This window comes from Marmota marmota, unplaced genomic scaffold, assembly GCF_001458135.2.
Source record: "Marmota marmota marmota unplaced genomic scaffold, marMar, whole genome shotgun sequence".
Classification (NCBI taxonomy): domain Eukaryota; kingdom Metazoa; phylum Chordata; class Mammalia; order Rodentia; family Sciuridae; genus Marmota; species Marmota marmota.
The window spans coordinates 4,963,572-4,983,206 of NW_026000130.1; the positions used below are offsets into that span (position 1 = coordinate 4,963,572).

General features: G+C 50.0%; 1 protein-coding gene across 1 annotated transcript in view; it reads right to left on the reverse strand.

Moving 5' to 3' along the window:
* Positions 1-19,629, reverse strand: part of LOC107154621 (SV2 related protein) — an 82,135-nt gene extending 62,506 nt beyond the window's left edge. Inside the window, exons 1-2 of the mRNA XM_015500262.2 lie at positions 19,481-19,629; positions 2,337-2,497 (exon numbers count right to left, since the gene is read on the reverse strand). Coding sequence (XP_015355748.1) covers positions 2,337-2,497; positions 19,481-19,515 — 196 coding nt within the window. The 5' untranslated portion in view covers positions 19,516-19,629. The remainder of the gene's footprint in view (positions 1-2,336; positions 2,498-19,480) is intronic.
* Between the last annotated feature and the right edge of the window lie 6 nt (positions 19,630-19,635).

Sequence of the window (19,635 nt, forward strand, 5' to 3'; positions counted from 1 at the left end):
CATCCCTGGGGACCTGGGGATCTCTTCAGTCCCTGCCCGGAGTCCCCGTCTCTTTTGGAATTTCAACCCTGAGCCTCTTACCATGGTGACCATGTTTTATGGAGGTCATGATTTTCTCCAGGGTGTGAATTGGTGTTCATCACACCGGCAGGTTCTAGGTTCCCCAGGAAAAATGTTGAGGAGAAAGTGGGGTGCGTCCTAGGACAGCATGGATTTTTTTTTCAGTAGTGGGGGCTGAGCTCAGGGCCTTGTGGGTGCTAGGCAGGCGCTCCCCTCCTGAGCTGTGTCCCCAGCCCAGGGTGACAACAGGAACAGCACTAACGTGGGGCGTCGCCGAGAGCACCCTGTGTGCCAGGTCTACACCGAGAACTCACTGTGCCTTGGGTCATCAAATCTCCATCACAACTCTAGGAATTAAGGTGCCACCAGCCCCATCTGGAGGGGGATGGCACCTGCCCGGGTGGCAGACTAGTGTACAGTAGGCCGGGAGGTGAGTCGGATCAGCCTGAGGACAAACCCTCTGCTCTCAACTCCCACCATGGCTGCTGCCTATTGGATCTGCTAGGAACAGGTCCTGGGTCCCACCCTCCTTGGTTGGGAGACTGGGGCATTTAGGAAAGCATGGAATGTTCTCGTCACTCAGCCTCAGGTGGACATGGGAGTCTGACACCAGGTCCCACGTTCCATCTTGGGTCCCTTATTGGACCCTCCTGTGTTCAGAGGCTGCACAAGGTCATAGGGCTGTGAGGCCTGATGGCTTGGGTATAAGTCCCAGCTAATTGGCTAATTCCTAGCTGCACAAGCCTGAGGAAGACACCGAACCCTCTGTGCTCCAGTTCCTTACTGTAAGGACGGGGACGATGCTGACAGTGCCAACGGCCACTGCTGTGGGGATGGAATGGGAAACACAGGTAGCTGCTCAGAGCAGCGACTGGCATGAAGAAAGTCCTCAGCCAATGACAGCTGCTCCCACACCTCTGTCATCATCACACCATCATGGTCATCACCATCACCACCACCATCACCATCATCATTACTATCGCCACCATCATCACCATCATCACCTCCACCATCACCATCACCATCATCATCACTATCCCCAACATCACCACCACCATCACCACCACCATCACCACCATCACCATCACCATCATACCACCATCATCACCACTATCATCATCATCACTATCAGCACCACCATCATCACCACCATCACCACCATCATCACCACTATTATCATGACTATCATCTCTTGCTGATGAGATGAACTGGGTTCAAAGGAGTTGGCTGCAACATTAAACTAAGAAAATGGCGAAGAACTCAGGCAACACACGGACACGAGGGTGGGACTGCTCTGTGACCTTCGGGGTCAGCTTCCATGCTGGAAAGTGCTAGAAAAGGGGGAGCACGCACCTGGAATCTCTTTATTTTTATAAGGGGGGGACCCACAAATGATTTTCCATAGAATATTCTGCACCAAATAAGGCAGTTAGGGATAAGGTTTCAAAGGTGGAGTCTTGCTTCATGGTGTCCTGTGGTCAGCAGATCGACATCTTGGCAAGTCACGCCCACCTCAGGTGCTGCGTGGGATCACAGGCAGAGCGAGAGGAGAGGCACTTGCATCGCACAGCCCAATCGGCGTGCAATGCCAGACCTGTCCCCTCATACGGCTACAAGGAGCATAGCTCACACACAGCCCACGAGTGGCTCACGACAATGATCACCATTATCATCACCATCACTACCATCATCACTACTATCACTATCACCATCACTACCACCACCATCATCACTATCACCATAACATCACCATCATCACCACCACCATTATTGCCACTACCATCATCATCACCACCATCATCATCACCATCACCACTATTATCACCACCACCATCACTACCACCATTATCATGCTCATCATCACCACTATAATCATCGTCACCACCATCATCATCACCATCATCACTACTATCACCACCACCATCAGAACCATCACCATCACCATCACCGCTATCATCATCACCATCACCACTATTATCACCATCCCCACCACCATCCCCACCACCATTGTCCCCGTCACCATCCCCACATCCCCACACCCCCATTGCCATCCCTGCTGCTGCCATCGTCAGCAAGTGTCATGCAGTGATGTGACTGGCAGGGATTGTGATGCGACCCTGTGCTGAAGTGAGCCACGGAGAGCAGCCTACCTTCCCAGTGTCACCCCTGGGCCCTCGGTGCGCCCCCCAACTGCCCTCCACGGGAACTTTCTGAAAGCGCCACCTGGGGAGGCCACCTGGACCTGGTCTGATGCCCGAGTGGCCCGGCTCGCTCACCGTCAGTGGGATTGGCGAACTCCTTGGGCACGGCCGCCCCATCGTCCAGCTCGACCGCCTCTAGGCCCCCCCGGACCCCTTCAATCTGGACCTCATGCTCTCCCGAGGCCGCGTCGTCCTCTGACCTCGCGCTCTCGCCTGTGCGACGGAACTTCACCACCCTAGGGAAGAGAGCAGGTCCCATCAGCATGGCCAGGTCGCATCCCCAGTGGCTGGCCTCACCGCACGGCCCTTGGGCCCAAGACAGGTGAGACGCCTTCCTCTCCTGATATGGAGAGGGGAGCAGGTGGCGGGTGGCTCTTCTATTCAGCGGGGCGAGGTGAAGAAGAGTGACAACTCCCAGTTATTCTACCAGAGCTGGTCAGTTGGCCAGGCTGCGCACTGCACAGTGCCAGGCTCTGAGACCTGAACGCTGCTGAGCAGTATAGCACGGTCACACATCGCTTCACACCGAGGACACTGCTGGGAAATTGTCACTAGGTCATTTCCTAGTTGGATGATCATGACAGAGAACACTCACACAGACTAACACAGATTCTGGGCGACACACTTGCGGAACCACCGTCACATACAAAGCCCGTCGCTGGCCAAAGGAGTGACAGGCTCTGCACCATCGTATATGTTTCAGAATCTGGACTCGCCTGCCCCTCCATGGAACACCAGCAACAATTTGGTCACCTGCGGTTTACATGAGACCACAAAAAGTTTCTTGCAGTTGTTTTTTTTTTTTTTTAATTTAAAGTGGATGCCAACATTTTTTTAATTGAGAGAATTTACACTACAGGTCAGATTTCCAGATAGAAGGCTATTTATCTGGTCATCGGTGTTCACACTCTACAGAACTGTGGCTAGACCTAGGCAGTGGTGGCCCCTTCAAACGGGACATGTGCTCCACTATGACCACAGTCTCCTCTTCTCCAAATAATCTGCAGCCCGGAGTGTCTTTTATCACTTACCCTTACACGTGTCCTGCCTTCCTCTCTCATTGGCACTTTGCCCCATCTGTCTGGCCCAGTAAGGCATGTGAATTGAGACTCCATACACCCCACTCTCGTGAAATTCACTCCTTCAAACTTGGTGACTCTGAACAGCAGTTTCTTCCTCTGGCACTGAGAGGCAAAATTACTTGCCTCCTTCAAACTTTTTATTCCAAAATACAAAACTCGCTGGCTGCCAGCCCCTTGGTGGTGCCTGAGATAACAGCGCGGGCAGCCAGGTATGTCAGGACCTCACGGCCTCACAGGGGAAGATGATTCAATATGTAACACTCATTTCTATCAAACTTGAAAAAAGTTTGGTGTGTCAGGGGCATGTATGAGCAACAGGACAGCAAAGTTGATCAGTGTCTTCAACAGGTTAAAGAAAAAGAGAGATAGCTAGGCATGGTGGCTCACACCTGTAATCCCAGCAACTCACTGGGGAAGTGGCTCAGTGGTAGAGCACCCATGGGTTCAATCCCAGTTCCCGAAAAAGATAGAGTGTGTGTGAGAGAGTGAAATCTAAATAACAATAGTGCTACTATTATTAATTCACATTATTCCATGTATTTAAGCAAAGATAACTAGTGCTCTGGCACAGAAAGTGTTTACGTCAAAGGTGCAGGGAATTTTTTTATTAATTTGTACCAGGGATAGAACCCAGGAGGGCTTAACCACTGAGCCACATCCCCAGCCCTTTTATTTTGATTTTGAGGGGTCTCATTTAGTTGCTTAGGGCCTTGCTAAATCACCGAGGCTGGCTTTGAACTCACAATCCTCCTGACTCAGCCTCCCAAGCTCCTGGGATGACAGGTGTGGGCCACCACGCCTGGCCAAGTGCAGGGAATTTGTTCTGCTTGGGAACTTCTTCTAGAAAACACAGATGAGAAATCAGAGATTATGTTAATAACTGTAGCTTTGCTCTTCATCAACAAGAAGAAATATTTGCAAGTCATCTATGTGGTAAGCATTCAATGTCCAGAATATACAAAGAACTACAACTCAGCCACAGAAAAAGACGAACAGCCCAATTTAATGTCTATTTGAGTAGACATTTCTTTAGGGAAGATATGTGGCCAGGCGCAGTAGTGCACGCCTGTAAGCCCAGCGGCTGGGGAGGCTGAGGCAGGAGGATCACAAGTTTGAGGCCAGCCTCAGCAACTTAGCAAGGCCATGAGCAACTCAGTGAGACCCTGTCTCAAAATAAAAAGTAAAAAGGGCTGGGGATGTGGCTCAGGGGTTACACGCTCCTGGGCTCAATCCCTAGCACCAAAAAAAGAAAAAAAAAAAAGAGGCAGGTAAAGACCCCAGGAAGACTATGACCTTGAAGGTGTGAGGGAAAGAGATGCGGTGTCTTCAACTGAATTATGGTTGATCGGTGACAGTTTCATATGGCTCAACCTTATGCAGGACAGTAGGAGCAGAGTTATTCTCAGAGTTACCTACGTAATTTTATATTCTAGAAATATTTCAAATTACAACTTTGTGTGTGTGTGGGGGGGAGGGGGGCAGATAAGACAGGGAGCCGCTGGGCAAGGACGTGGCTTCTGTTGACATCTAGACTCAACCTGGGAGCCCTGGGTGGGAGCTGGGCACCAGGAGAGGGATGGGGGTTTCACAGGGTCAGCACCCGCTGGCCCCGTGCAGAAGGCTGACCTCCCAGGCTGGGGGGTGTGCCGTCCGCCCAGGGCATCCTCCAGGCCAGATGGCAGCGGGTAGCCATACCGGTCCACAGCGGCAGCACTGGGGGAGGAGCCAGCCCCGCAGAGGGACTCTGCCCTGGGCACCACCGTATCTGCTGCAATCAAGTTCCCGCCGCGTTATTGCACCGATTAATTCCAAAGCACTCTGCAGAGGGAGGGGTGATTAATCACTGACTTTCCCCCCAAACTTCCTAGATTAAAGTTCTCAACCCGCACATCTAGTCATTGAGCACGTGCCAAAAGCCAAGTCCTACCTGAGCCCTTTCTATAATCCCCTATTAACCTGACAACCAACCTATGGATTCCATACTATCATGATACTCATTTTGCAGACAAGGAAAAAGATGCTCAGAGAGGTTAAGGCGCCGGCCCTCGGCCACACAGCCTGCGGGAGCTGAGATTTCAGCCTGGGTGCCTCAGTTGGAGTCACTGATTCGGTGCCTCTCCCAGCATGTCTGGGGTAGGAGTGGACCCTCTTCTGAGCTGACCTGCAGGTGCACGCTTGCCAGACACGGGAATCAGGGGTACGGCTCAGTTCCAGCCCGGCTGACTGCAGTGGCCGTGCAGGGGTTCTGGAAGCCGGAGCCTGGACCCCTCAGGGCTGTTGCAGCAGATGGCCGCGCCCCACCCCCACAAGATCGGATTCAGGGCTGGGCGTTTCTAAGTCTCCAGATGTTGCTGATCTGGGAGCTGCTTCTGTGCATCAGGGCCCCCTCCCAGCCCCCCACTGGGGAGCAGTCACACAGAGGGACCTGCCGAGGGACCGGCCCTGAGAAGCCACGCCCACGGGGCTGGCTGAGCTGGGGCCCAGAGGACCGTCCCTGGGTCTGGAGCTTGCCTATCTTGCAGGGGAAGGAGATGAAGTTCCTCAGGACCGGCCTCTTGCTTACAAGGCCCACCCGGCTCAACACGTGCCCAGCCAGAGCCCCGTTTGATCCAGTTTGTGTTAATTTAGGAGAGGGGATGCTGATGGACACAGGGGGCGCCTATCATCCAGCTCTCAAATACCACTGCCCACGGTTGCCCCCTCGCATTTGCCAACATCTGGGGAGTAAATGCTTCCCTGGTGGCAATTTCAAGCTACCAATGGTTAAGTAACAGGCTCCAAAAGTTCCTGAATATTTAACCATCAGTCTGCTCTCTGGCGCTAGTGTGAGAAGGTTCTAGTACATTACTGTTAAAAAAAAAGAAAAAGATCAAATATGATATGTCAAGAGCTTTACAATGTTTTGAACAACCAATAAAAAAAATAAAATAAAATAAAAAAATAATTAAAAAAAAGAAAAAGAAAAAGATCTCAAAACGGGCTCATGCCACAACACAGATGAACCCCCAAAACAGAGTCACACAAGCCAGTCACAAGAGGCCCCGGAGGACAGAATCCACTCACATGAAATGTCCAGGGTAGGCAAATCTGGAGAGAGGAAGTAGAGGGGTCACGGAGGGTCAGAGGCAGGGGACTGCCTGGGAGTGGGCAGCTGCTGCTTAGTGTGTCCAAGGGTTTCCTTTTATTTGTTTTTTTTTAATATATATTTTTAAGATGTTGATGGATCTTTATTTTGTCCCTTTGCTTTTATGTGGTGCTGAGAAGGGAACCCAGTGTCTCACACATGCTGGGCAAGTGCTCTACCACTGAGCCACAGCCACAGCTCCCCAGGGGTTTCCTTTTAAGGTGATGAAGATGTTACAAGACTAGACAGAGGTGAGGCTTGTATAACACTGAGCCCGTGTTACATCACCAACTGTACATGCTAAAAAGGTTAAAACGATATGTATATATAATTGGAGGACTTGGGGGACGGGGAGTACCAGAGATTGAACTCAGGGGCACTCGACCACTGAGCCCCATCCCCAGCCCTATTTCATAATTTATTTAGAGACAGGGTCTCACTGAGTTGCTTAGCGCCTCTCTTTTGCTGAGGCTGGCTTTGAACTCGCGATCCTCCTGCCTCAGCCTCCTGAGCTACTGGGATGACAGGCGAGCACTACTGCACCAGGCTAAAATGATACATTTTATGTTGTGTGTATTTTGCCATCTAGAAAGAAAAGGAAACGAAACCCCTCAACTCTTGGCACTGCCAGGGACGTTAGTGGAATTCATTTAGCCAACACGTATTAATTGAGCACCTGCTTTGTGCCAGGCTCAAGGGTGCTGCTGGGATTATGAGGTGAGCCAACTACTCAGACTCCTGCCTGCAGTGCTCACCCTCTCCTGGGAGGGGACAGGGGTTAAAACATAGTTAGCCATCTGCCAGCTGGTGGCATACACAGGCGGTCCAGCTACTGGGGAAGCTGAGGCAGGAGGATCACTTGAGCTCAGGAGTTCTGGGCCAGCCCAGGGGAAGGGAAAAAAATGTATACCTGCGGAGAGAAAGAGGAGCACCATGCAGGTGTCTTGCACGTGGTGAGAGATCCTGTGTATATAAAAGGCTCCCGTTGAGAGAAGGTGACATTCCAAGTCTGGAACCCACTAAGTAAGGGGTGATGTGAAACAGGCTTCAGAGGGGGAACCCCAGTGAGCAAGGGCCCCGACCCGAGGTGCAGCCCCCAAATAAAAAATATCCATAGTTCCCTCCCCCTTGGTATGCACAGAGGACAGAAAGGTGGAGGAACACTTTGGGGAGAGAAGGGAACTAATATCTACCCACATCCTCAATTTGTTTTTAAGGATGAAGGGAAGGCCCATGGACCGCCCCTGACTCAGGATAACATCCCAGAAGGGCAGGACCCTGTGGCCCGACCCCCTCCTGGAGGACTCCGGCTAGCGCGTCCTCCCTGCAAGGACCATCCACGGCTCCCTACTTCCTTCTGGGACCGAGAGCGACCACGGTAGCCTTTTTGGAAGGTAATGTGGGATGTCTTTGCCAATCTCACTGCGCCCACCCAGAATTGTCCTGCCCTGGCAATTCCTTAGAGGGACAGAGACAAGACGGCACGGGCTGGCTGGACCGTGGGACAGGGACAGATGGGGTGGGTCACGAGCCAGGCCCGGGGCTCTGTGCTCCGTGTGGACCATGTCATTGGCTCTTCTTCTCTCTGGCTGTGTCCTCTCCACAGATGAGGACCCCTCAGCACGGAGGAGCTGGGAGCTTGCCTGAGGTCACCCGAGAAGTGGCTTAAGCCAAGCTTTGGCCAAGCTTCCTGACTTCAGAGTCCCCACTCCAGCCACCCTGCTGTGTCCTGTCCTGCTGCCACCATGCTGCTTTGGTTGGCCTTGGTTGTCACAGTACAAAAACGAGGGACAATCATCAGGAGGGGAGCAATCACATTATGGCCCATGTGTTAAGAAAATGCGTCATGAATCCAAGAGCCAAAGGCGTGACTACCTGAGTGTCCCCAGGCAGATGAATGGAGTGACAAAATGTGGCTTCTTCATATAATGGAATATTATTCCCTGCTAGAAATACAGGATTTTTTTTTTTTTTTTTTTTTTAGTACTAGGGATTGAACCCAGGGCTGCTTCACCACTGAGCCACATCCCCAGCCCTTTTTGTATTTTATTTATTTATTTTTAAAATATTTATTCTTAAGTTTTAGGTGGACACAATATCTTTATTTTATTTATTTATTTTTTATGTGGTGCTGAGGATCGAACCCAGGGCCACAGTGCTAGGCGAGCGCTCTACCACGGAGCCCCGTCCCCAGCCCCTTTGTATTTTATTTAGAGACGCTGGTCTCACGGAGTTGCTTAGGGCCTCGCTAAGTTGCTGAGGCTGGCTTTGAACTTGGGATCCTCCTGCCTCAGCCTCCTGAGCCGCTGGGATTACGGGGGTGCGCCACTGTGCCCGTCTGAATCAAGGAAAATTTGACACATCCCTGAACCTTGAAGGCATTTTTCTTAGGGAAATAAGTCAGACACAAAAGGTCAAGGTCCAAATGTGATTCCTTTCATAGGAGGGGGACTCTAGAGTAATCAAATTCAGAGACAGAAAGCTGAAGAGTGGTCCCCAGGCCTGGGGGAAGACGAGGAATGGGGAGTCGTGCCCGTCGTGAAAGATGGAAAGACTCTGGGGAGGGGTGTAGAGAGGGCGGCACAGCACTGCTGAGGGTGTCTAGATGCCTCTAATGTTTAAATCTGTGAAGATGTCGATTTCATGTATTTTTTCCATAAAGAACACACACACACACACACAAGCTGATCCAAAGGCCAATGGGGAGGAGCACTGAGGTCTGTTATGAGATGTGCTAGAACACGGTCCTGAGACTTGGTCCTTGCTACCCAAGGACTTCACTGTGGGCTGAATCAGAGGCCCCGACACCCCTAGGAGCTTGTCAGACATGCAGTCTCAGTCCCCAACAGACCTACTGACTCGCCATCTGCACCTTTTTTTGGGGGGGGGCGGAGTGAACTCAGGGGCACTCAACCCCTGAGCCCCATCCCCAGCACTATTTTGTGTTTTATTTAGAGACAGGGTCTCACTGAGTTGCTTAGGGCCTCACTTTTGCTGAGGCTGGCTTTGAACTGGCGATCCTCCTGCCTCAGCCTCCTGAGCCACTGGAATGACAGGCAAGCACCACCGCACTGGCGCCATCTGCATCTTAACTATACCCAAAGCAGTTTGCAAGCAGCTGAAGTCCATCCAATCCCTTCTAGAAAGATGCTCCTGAGAAGTCAAAGACAGTTGTCATTTCTCTCTTTCTCCTTGGGAGGAGGACTGGATGGGAAAAAGGAATCTTGAAGGAAGTGACATTTTCTGCCTTTTCTTTTGGGACCATCAGAAATATCCAACATTTTAAACCGAGGCATCCATTGCATTTATTATCAATATATGAATAACAGCAGGGACGATTCGCAGAGCCCTCGTTCCTCCTGTGGCTCTGTGCTGATCATGTTTACAGGGACCACGTAACTAGGGCTAGTAGGACCTGACACCAGGTTTGAGCTTAAAGAACCAACCCGAGCACTGTGGGCAGCGAGCCCGCGCTGGCCGCCCTCCCACCAGCCTCCTTAAGTTCCCCTCTCCACCTTGACCTCCACCTTGACCTCCACCTTGACCTCTACCTTGACCTCCACGACCTCAGCAAATGTGCCTCTGAGCAGCCGGCTCGGCCCCCCGCAGGCTCTGTTCTGGCAAACCGCTCGCTTGGAGCCAGGGCGACATTGCTTATTGAGGCCTGTCTTCAACACAGCACTAAAAAGAGACCTGTGACACTAAAGGACGCTCAGGCTACATCTTGAATCCGTTTGGTTCCTAAAAGTATTCATCAACGACACGGGCCGAGACTTCCCCGGGGAGAAAAGAATGGAAAATGAAAGAAGGAGGAAATGGCGGTGGCATATGTCACCTACCCGAGGGCTTCTACAACAGCCGGGCGCACATATTTCTTGGCACTGGTGATACGTGTCACATATAGAGCTGATAGTTTACCAAAATAGCCGGGAACATTCACTTTACATAATTTTGCTCTGTCGGGGAGAGAACTTGAAGAAAAAGCTGTCAACTTAAGAGGTCTTGTTTACCCCCTCAGGATCTCAAATTAGGTCCTGTGACTCGATTGGGGTATTTAGATAAGGAAGTTTTTCTCTTTTCATTGGAATTTCTGGACTGGATTCCTTTAGTTCATGGCTCTATTTGTTGGAAAAAGTAGCTCACACCCAACTGTGACTGTCACGGAGACAGGTGATCAACCTAGGAAAGGAGAGAACACAGTTCTGGCAGACAGACTAACGTGGGCTTGAATCTCCCGACTTATGCCATGTAGTTGCTGGGTGACCCCGGGTGGGTTACTCCACCTCTCTGAGTTTCCAATTTGGTGGTTTTAAGTGCGGATGGTAATTCCCACCTCCCAGGGTCGCTATGGAGAATGAAGAAGTCACTGTCTGGAGTGTCGTGGAGAAACTGGCCCAGCTGTTCGGCTAAGTGTTTACTGAGGACTGACTATGTGCTGGGTGCTGGGAGGAGGCACATAGTGGGACAAAGTGGTCTTGGTCCCTGCCCTTATGAAGCAGGTGCTCCAGGTGGGCAGGTGGTGGACACGCAGGGAGACAAACCCAAATTTGTGCATTTGTAAATGAATGTTCCAGAACAGGAAGGAAACTGGGGGTGGTGAGGAGCAAGATGAAGGACCACTGGAGATGGACCCAGAGAAGAGTTCCCCGGGAAGACGGAGGTCCAGGGGACAAGGACGGTGACACCCGCAGTGGAGAGAACAGCTAGCCAAACGGCCAGGGGGTGGACCGAGGAGCAGAGGTCGGAGAGGTGCTGGACTGTGCCGCGCTCCAGAGAGCACGGGGAGGCTTCCGGGCATCATCCTGAGACCGAGGAGAGGGCACTCGGCGGTTTTAAGCATCAGTGACAGAGAGGAAGGTGACCAGAGTCGGGCACACTGTCCCACAAGAGGGTGACAGAGGGTGACAGTGTTTGTTTAGCACTGTTCGGCACGGCTAGTCGGAATGATTTCAGCAGGGTCGGGGCCCGGGGGGTACGCAGGCTCACAGTACCTGGTTTCGGGGTGATTAGGGCAGGTGGGGTGTGACCTGGAGCTTGAGAGCCCTTCAGGTGCCCGATAAGGGAGGTGGTTGGGGGCAGGGACCTCTGGGGACATGAGCTAGTGTGCATTTCAAGACACACTGGCCTATGAGCCGCTGGCCACCTCTAAGAATTAACTGACCCTGGAAGGAGCTTCAGGGCATCTCTGGAATCGGACACCTACTGAGGAGTGAGGTCAGATGCCCGGTGCGCGGAGCGTCAGACCCTGCCAAGGTCACTCACCTGCAGACTTGGGAGGCTCCTTCCCCACAAGGCCACAGGCGCGGATCTGCATGGTTCCGGGGGGGGGGTCCTCTCAGGGGCTGGACCTCTGTCTTCATTACCTGAGGTTCTGGACCATGAAAGAAGGGGCTTGTTCAATGTGGACCCCCAAGAACAGAGCCTGAACTTGTGGGTATCGAAGAGAAGGAAGCAGATTTCAACTCAAGGATGGAGCCTTCCCAGATCCAAAGTCCAGAGATGAAAAGGGTGGTCTTAGGAGGCAGGGGACTCCCCTTCTTGAGAGCCATCCTAGTGAGACCAGGAGTCACCCAGTGTGATCTGTATGCCTGGCTTCAGCCTGCCCAGCCCGAGCCTGAGGACTGGGAGCCACCTTCAGAGCCCCCGAGAGGTGCCATTAATACCTTGGGTTTACAGATAAATAACCGGGTTATTTCGATGATCCCGGGTCCCCTAGAGAGTTCATAGTGTCCTAGGACCTGGCCCAGTAGCTGGAACACCTGTGGTCTTAGCCAATCAGCCAGGGCTCCTCTGATGGCAAGGACAGCCCCAGGGAGGGGTACAAGGTGGCTTCCTGGGCCACGCTCCAGGCTTGGTGTCTTCACATCTCTGCGGAGTTGGGCTCCGGAATCTGAGTTTTCATAAGCCGGTGACAAGTGGCCACAGAACTTTGAAAGTCACCGCTTGTTGCCCTCCCGCTCCGAACTGGGGAGATGGACTAGGAGAGGTCGGATGTCACGTCCTTTAAGGTCCCTTCTGCTCCTGAGTGCCCAGAAGTCTATGATTCATGGCGATTCTCGCTCCCTGTGGATTCTGTGGATTTGTATTTTCCCGCCTCCGGCATCGACCTCAAAAGCAACGGCCTCATTATCCAGATAATGGCCCACTAGCCGACGGAAGGTAATGATCCCAAATAAATAACAGTGACCGTTCACAGAGCCCTGAGCATGTGCCGGGAGGGAGCTGTGCTGAGCAGGTCAGCAGCATCGATTGAAGGAAAATGTTTGCCCTGATAAGGGGGGGTCCCATTGCCACCCCACCTCACAGATGATGACACTGAGGCCCAGAGTAGACAAGTAACTCACTTCCTGCCCTCGCTCCTGGAACTTGGTCTTTTGCTAAGGGAACAGCCATGGATCATGGAAGAAGCACATGTTGCCAAGGAAATGGTGCCGGGGACGGGTGGCCGTGACCCTGAATGGAACCAGGCGCCCATCGCAGGGTTTACACCCTCAGTCTTTTAGAGCTGAAAGTGCCCTTCAAGGTGACCCCGCCGAGCTGAATGCACTGCCCAAGATCTCAGGCAATGACTTACATGCAGATTGTACCTCCACCTGTGCTGGGGCGGACCCCAGGGCCTTGGTATGCTCCACGGCGCTCCTCACCGAGCCATCCCCTCAACCCTGACCTCCGTAGTTCCTGTGGACAGCCCAAAGAAGACCCCACAGCTGGTGCTCGAAAGCCACTGTCAAGGTCAGCGGGCCCTGAACAACCCTCCCTAAGACCTAAGGGGTCTCTTTGCAAAACAGACTTTCTTTGGCCCCAGAACTGTATCCCCTGGTGTGAAGCTGCCGGAATGAAATGTGAATGTGTTTGGAATGAAGGGGTGAGTCTCAGGGGAATGGCAGCCAACAGGAAGTCTCCTGGGTGCCTTTGCCACCTACCCTAGTCTGTGTCTCTGTGCAGCAGTCTCTCAGTTAGAAGAAACAGAACCTGAGTCTAACTCTTTGAGAACTCGAACACAATCCTTTCCCTGGTTCACCTGGACCCAAAGAGTTTCCCTGGGGCAATTTCAGAAATAATAATCATGTAATTAATGATGTATTATTCACAATAGCAAAAACATGGGATCAACTCATGTGTCCAACAGTAGATGAATGGATAAAGAAACTGTGGTATCTGTATTCAATGGAATATTATGCAGTCATAAAAAGGAAGGAAATCTTATCATTTGCTGCAATATGGACAAACCTGGAGGACTTTGTGTTAAATGGAATAAGCCAAACACTGAGAGACAAATATAGCATGCTCTTATTCAAAGACAAAAATCTAAAAGAATTGAACTCATAGAAGGAGAATATTGGCTTTCAGGGGCTTAGTGGGTGGGGGATTTAAGAGATGTTACATAAAGGGAACAAAATTTCAGTTATACAAAAGATAGAAATTCAAGAGCTCTGTCGTACAACATGGTGACTACAGTCAATGACAATAATCCATAGACCTGAAAATTGTTAAGACAGTGCATTTTAAGTATTCTCAGTTCCCAAAAGTAAGCACACAAGGTAAGACACATATTAAATGACTTAGCCATTTGGTAATATATTACATATTCCAAAACAACATGTTGTACATCATGTATGATTTTGTCAATCAAAAATATTAAGAGTCACGTAAACAGTAAGTCAAATTGCCATTCTCCCAACCTCCCCCACTTTTTTGGGGGAGGTATCAGGAATTAAACCCAGGGGCACTCGACCACTGAGTCACATCCCCAGCCTTTTTTATATTTTATTTAGAGACAGGGTCTCACTGAGTCGCTTAGGGCCTCACTAAGTTGCTGAGGCTGGCTTTGAACTCCCGATCCTCATGTCTCAGCCTCCAGAGCTGCTGGGATGACAGGTGTGCACCACCAAGTCAGGCCATCGGAACCACTCTTGAGCATGCAGTTCTGTGGCATTGAGTATATTCACATTACTCACATTATTACACAACTACCACCACCATTCATCTCCAGAACTCACTTCATCTCACAAAACCTAAACTCCATACCTACTCAGTATTAACTCCCCATCCTCTCTTCCCCCCACCAGACCCTGGCAGCCACCTTCTATTTTCTGTATCTAGGAATGACTCTCGGTACCTTGTACAATGTTTGTCCTTTTGCGACTGGCTTATCACACTTAGTGCAATGTATTCAAGCTTCGTCCAGGCTATAGCGTGTGTCAGAATCTCCTTCTTTTTAAAGGCTGCATAATATTCCTTCACATGGATATGCCACGCTTTGCTCACCTATTTATCTGTGGATGGACAGAAGCTGTCTCCACGTTTCGGCTATTGTGAATAACACTACTGTGAACATGGGTGTGTGAATAGCTCCTACTACCCCAATTTCAGTCCTGTGGGGTATACAGTTCTCCCTCATTATCTGCAGGGTCCAGGACCCTCCATGGACATCCACATCAGTGGATGCTCAATCCCTTCATTTGAAGTGGTGTCGTATTCGCATAGACTACACGATCCCCTGACACCTTTCAAACCCCTCTGGACTACTTACAATGTCTAGGACAAAGTGAATGCTAGGTAAACGTTGCTATGCAGTGTTTTATGGAGTGATAACAAGAAAAAGAGTCCGTACGTGTTCAGTACAGACACGATTTTTTTTCCAACCGTTTTTGGTCCATGGTTGGTTAACCCACGGATGCGGAACCCACAGATATGGAGGGCTGATTGTATACCCAAAAATGGTGTGGCTGGATCATACAGAATTCTGTTTTTAATTTTTTCCCAGCATCTGGGATTAAACCCAGGGGCCCCTTACCATTAAGTCTCATGCCTTGCTCTTTCTATTTTTTAAAATTTTGAGACAAGGTCTTGCTAAGTTGCCGAGGTTGGCCTCACACTTGCAATCCTCCTGCCTCTGCCTCCCAAGTAGCTAGAATGACGGTGTGTGCCACCCGCCTGGCTTGTTTTTAGTTTTCTGAGGAGCCTTCATAGAGTTTCCCCTAGCAGCCACACCAAATATTGTCTGCGTCTACCAACAGTGAGCGAGAATTCCATTTCTCCACATCCTTCCCCCCACCCTACCCCAACCCCTGCTATTTCCTGGTTGGGGCTGGTCTGAGTTTAGTTTGGGGTTTTAGTGTGAGTCAGGGTCCACAGGGTAGGCTTCTGGGGGAAGGTGGCATCTGAGACCCAGTGAAGGAGAAGCAGGGTTCTCCGGGCAGGCGAGGGGTGCTGCTGAGGCAGGAGCCTACCTGGCCTCTTTTGGGAACAGCAAGGAGGCCAGATTGGGAGGCCTGGTGGGAGGGAGTGTGGGAGGAAGGGGGGAAGATGGGAGCCATGGGAGGGTTTGGAGCAGGGAGGGCTATGCTGCTCCAGCCGCTGTNAATGTGGCTCAGTGATTGAAGGCCCCTGGGTTCAATCCCTGATATCAAAAGGGGAAAAAAAATATAAGCATGTGAAATGATTGAGGGACTTATTTTTACATAGTATATTATGCTATTAAATATTTCACATGAATTACATAATTGAAACTAATTTAGGCTTCAACTTAAATAACCACAGTTAGCTGACAGCTACCATATCAGACATTGCAGCTCTAGACTGTGATATCCTTAAGGGCAAGGACCATTCTGTCTTTTTTTTTTTTTTTTGGTACCAGGGATTGAACTCAGGGGCACTGGACCACCGAGCCCCATCCCCAGCCCTATTTTGTATTTCATTTAGAGATGGGATCCCACTGAGTTGCTTGGCGCCTCCCTTTTGCTGAGGCTGGCTCTGAACTCACGATCCTCCTGTCTCAGCCTCCTGAGCCACTGGGATGACAGGCGTGCGCCACCTCACCCGGCCCATTCTGCCTTATTTAGCTGTAGAATCCTTTGCACCAAGGATGGTACCCAAGGAATCCATCCATCCATCCATCCAACTATCCACCCATCCATGCATGGATGTGGTCTGAAAAACTTGCTTTCAAGAAATCATTCTAGAAAAGAGGGACCTAAAAAGAAGTCTGACTTACACAAGGGTACATAATAAGGCAGAAGTGGATATAAAAAAACACTCTCAGCTGCCTGAATCTTCTGTACATGATCCCATCCCCGAGTGAATAGCAGGTGGAAGACAAGGGTTATTTGCAGTCTCAAATGAACCACTCCAGAGCGGTGTGAAGGTGCCCCCAAATGCAAGGAAGGACTGTTTTCTTAGGCACCTTATCCCCTTTCCCCCCTTCCCATAACCCCATAAACTACTTAGTGGCTTATAATCTATTAACACTTGGCCTCCCACAGGACCGAGTCTGCTCCAAAGTCCACTCTTGCCAACCCTCTCTGAGGCACTCTGAATTTTTTTTTTAACCATATTGCTCTCAGGAAATCTGTTGCCTGCAATCTGTGCATAATATATGTAGGGTGTGGTTTAAAAAACATCTAAGTCGTGATTTGTAACCCACTCAGATTCGCACAGCTGTTTCTTTAGCTTACTCTTTTTTTATATATATAAATTGAGGTCAGCACATTTCAGGACTAATTTTGACTTCATTCAAATGTAGTTTGGGGTTTTCAAAGTACAATTTGGGGAGTCCAGCATTAGTGAACCTAGAGATTTTATTTTTTATAAATGATTTTTCAGATGTAATAATAGCAATAGCTGGTAAGGTGTTGGGTGCTTTGTAATCAGCCAAGCATTGGGCGTTTTTTATCTTATTTGATCTTTATAATAATTCTAGGATTCAAGTATTATTATGATATATATATTTTTTGGGGGGTGCTGGGGATTGAACCCAAGACTTGTGCATACCAAGCATGAACTCTATCACTGAGCTACACTCCCTACCCCAAGATAGTGATTTCTTTTTTTTTTTTTTTTTTTTTTAAATATTTATTTGTTTATTTATTTTTAGTTATTGGCGGACACAACATCTTTGTTTGTATGTGGTGCTGAGGATCGAACCCAGGCCGCATGCATGCCAGGCAAGCGCGCTACTGCTTGAGCCACATCCCCAGCCCAAGATAGTGATTTCTATACCCAGATGGGAAGTGTCAGGGTCAGGAGTTGAACCCAAGTCTGTCTGCTCAGAGCCAATGTTCCCTCACAGTATACAATTTGACCTCTCTAATAGACATTATGTCTATCAAACATCAGAAAGGGGAGGGGGAACGTGAAGGGGGGAAGATGGTAGAAATGAAATGTACATTATTACCCCTACGTATGGGTATGACTTCATGAATGGTGTGACTCTACATCATGTACAACCAGAGAAATGAAAAGTTGTGCTCCATTTGAGTTTTTTAAAAAAATAAAATTATTTTTTAAAAATTCAGAAAGAATAATCAAGAGACAACTCTGGGAATAGAACTGGGGTTTGGGAAGAGGGAGAATCACTTTTCATTCTAGTGTTTCTCTCTGAGCTTTACTATATTTATATATGTTATATAATCTATGCATATTTAAAACCAAATTAATTTTTTATTTTCAATAAGTAAAAAGCCTCTTCCTATTTTTACTCTGTGTGTGTGCGTGTGTGTTGCTGGGGATCAAATGCAGGGCCTTGTGCCTCCCCAGCAAGTGTTGCTCCATGAGCTCCACCCCCACACCTATTTTTACTCCTTTTAAATTGAGCATAGAATTGTTATGATGATATCTCTATATTAGTAGATTAAATATACATACATCTTCTGCAAAGTTCACATGTTCTGACATCGTTTGAAAACGTATCCCATTAAATCTGGAGTTCCAATATATATATCCTTATTCCAAATACCATGATTTTTCTTTCCATTTTTTGAACCATCTTTTACTTTAGGATAATAGTTTGGTTTTTGACCACGCTGTTTATTTCCAATGAAAGTGGAATGTTTTCCTTGAGCGATTTGCACTCAGACATTTACGTTTTTATATATAGTCACATATGGACCTCTGGACCTTATAACTAGGCATCCTTCAGCATTTATGAAATAAGGCTATATATTCATAAGCCATGAGATTTGTGGACCAATTAATAAGCTCAAATTCTAAATTAATAAAAATTTTACATGAAAATTAATTTTACACTGATTAAGAAGGAAACATTACAACCCCTTTCAGTACTCTGAGCCTCAGAGAGCTGTATCAGCCACACTAAAAGTCACTTGGGAGAATTCCTGGGTAGCTCAGAGAATACACACCATTTTTTAAAGAAAATACACTCATGCTAACCATCACGTAACCTTTCCATGCTTTTACCATCCAAACGGCCAGTGATTCTAAAAATCAAAACAAAACCCTCAGAAATGTTCTTTTTAAGGACCCCTCTCCTACTCTTGGAATTTGCTTAAAACGCCTCACCCTCTGCAGCAGGAAAAATCCCTAAGCCCCTCTTCAAGGACCTAGCCTTCCCATTGCTTGGTGCACGGTCCCCCAAGATCCCTGGAACAAATGTGGTATCCCTGAAAAATTCCGATCCTCAAAAAGAATGCCTGCCGGATGTCTCCAGGGTGAGTCCCACTCTAGCTGTGACATGTCTTTCATTCAGAAGGCGGCAGAGGCTTGGGCGACAGTGCCCACAGCCCTCTTCATTCACACACGCCCCACGAACCACAGGACTCTGCCCAGAGCCTCTCCTCTGGGAAGGAGCCCTGGCTTCTCAGAAACCGGCCTGCGACCTCCTCTCCCGGCTTCCCACGACACCTTGCAGGAACCGCGGGGACCTCGCGGCGTCGCAGGGCTGGGGAGGACCGCTGTCACGGCAAGGACCCATCCGTGCAGCCCCATTCCCCCGCAGCAGCGGTGACAGCAGAGACCTCAGCCTCCCTGGAGCATCCGGAGCGAGTCAAGGAGAAAACCCGAGCCCGCGGCTGGCTCTGGGCAGCGGCTGCCAGCGCAGGAAACGGACTGAGTCAGGGACAGCGCTCGGGGCTGCGGGGAAGGAAAATGGCTCGTCTTCTCGGGCCTCTGCGCTCCGCCGAGCGCGCTCCCCCTCCACCCTGAAGCCCCGCGGACAGGTCCCCGCCGCAGGTTTCGCGGTGACCCCCCTGCCCGCGCCCGGGCCCGGCACTCACGGCAGCTGCCTGAGCTGGAACAGGTCCTCCTCCATGTCCGCGCTGCGCCAGGACCAGCCCTTCTCATGGCCCTTACATGGTCGTGGCGACGGCGAGCGCGCGGGGTGTCGGCGCCGGGAGGCTTCCTCCCTCTCCCTCGGGCGGCAGCTGCTCGG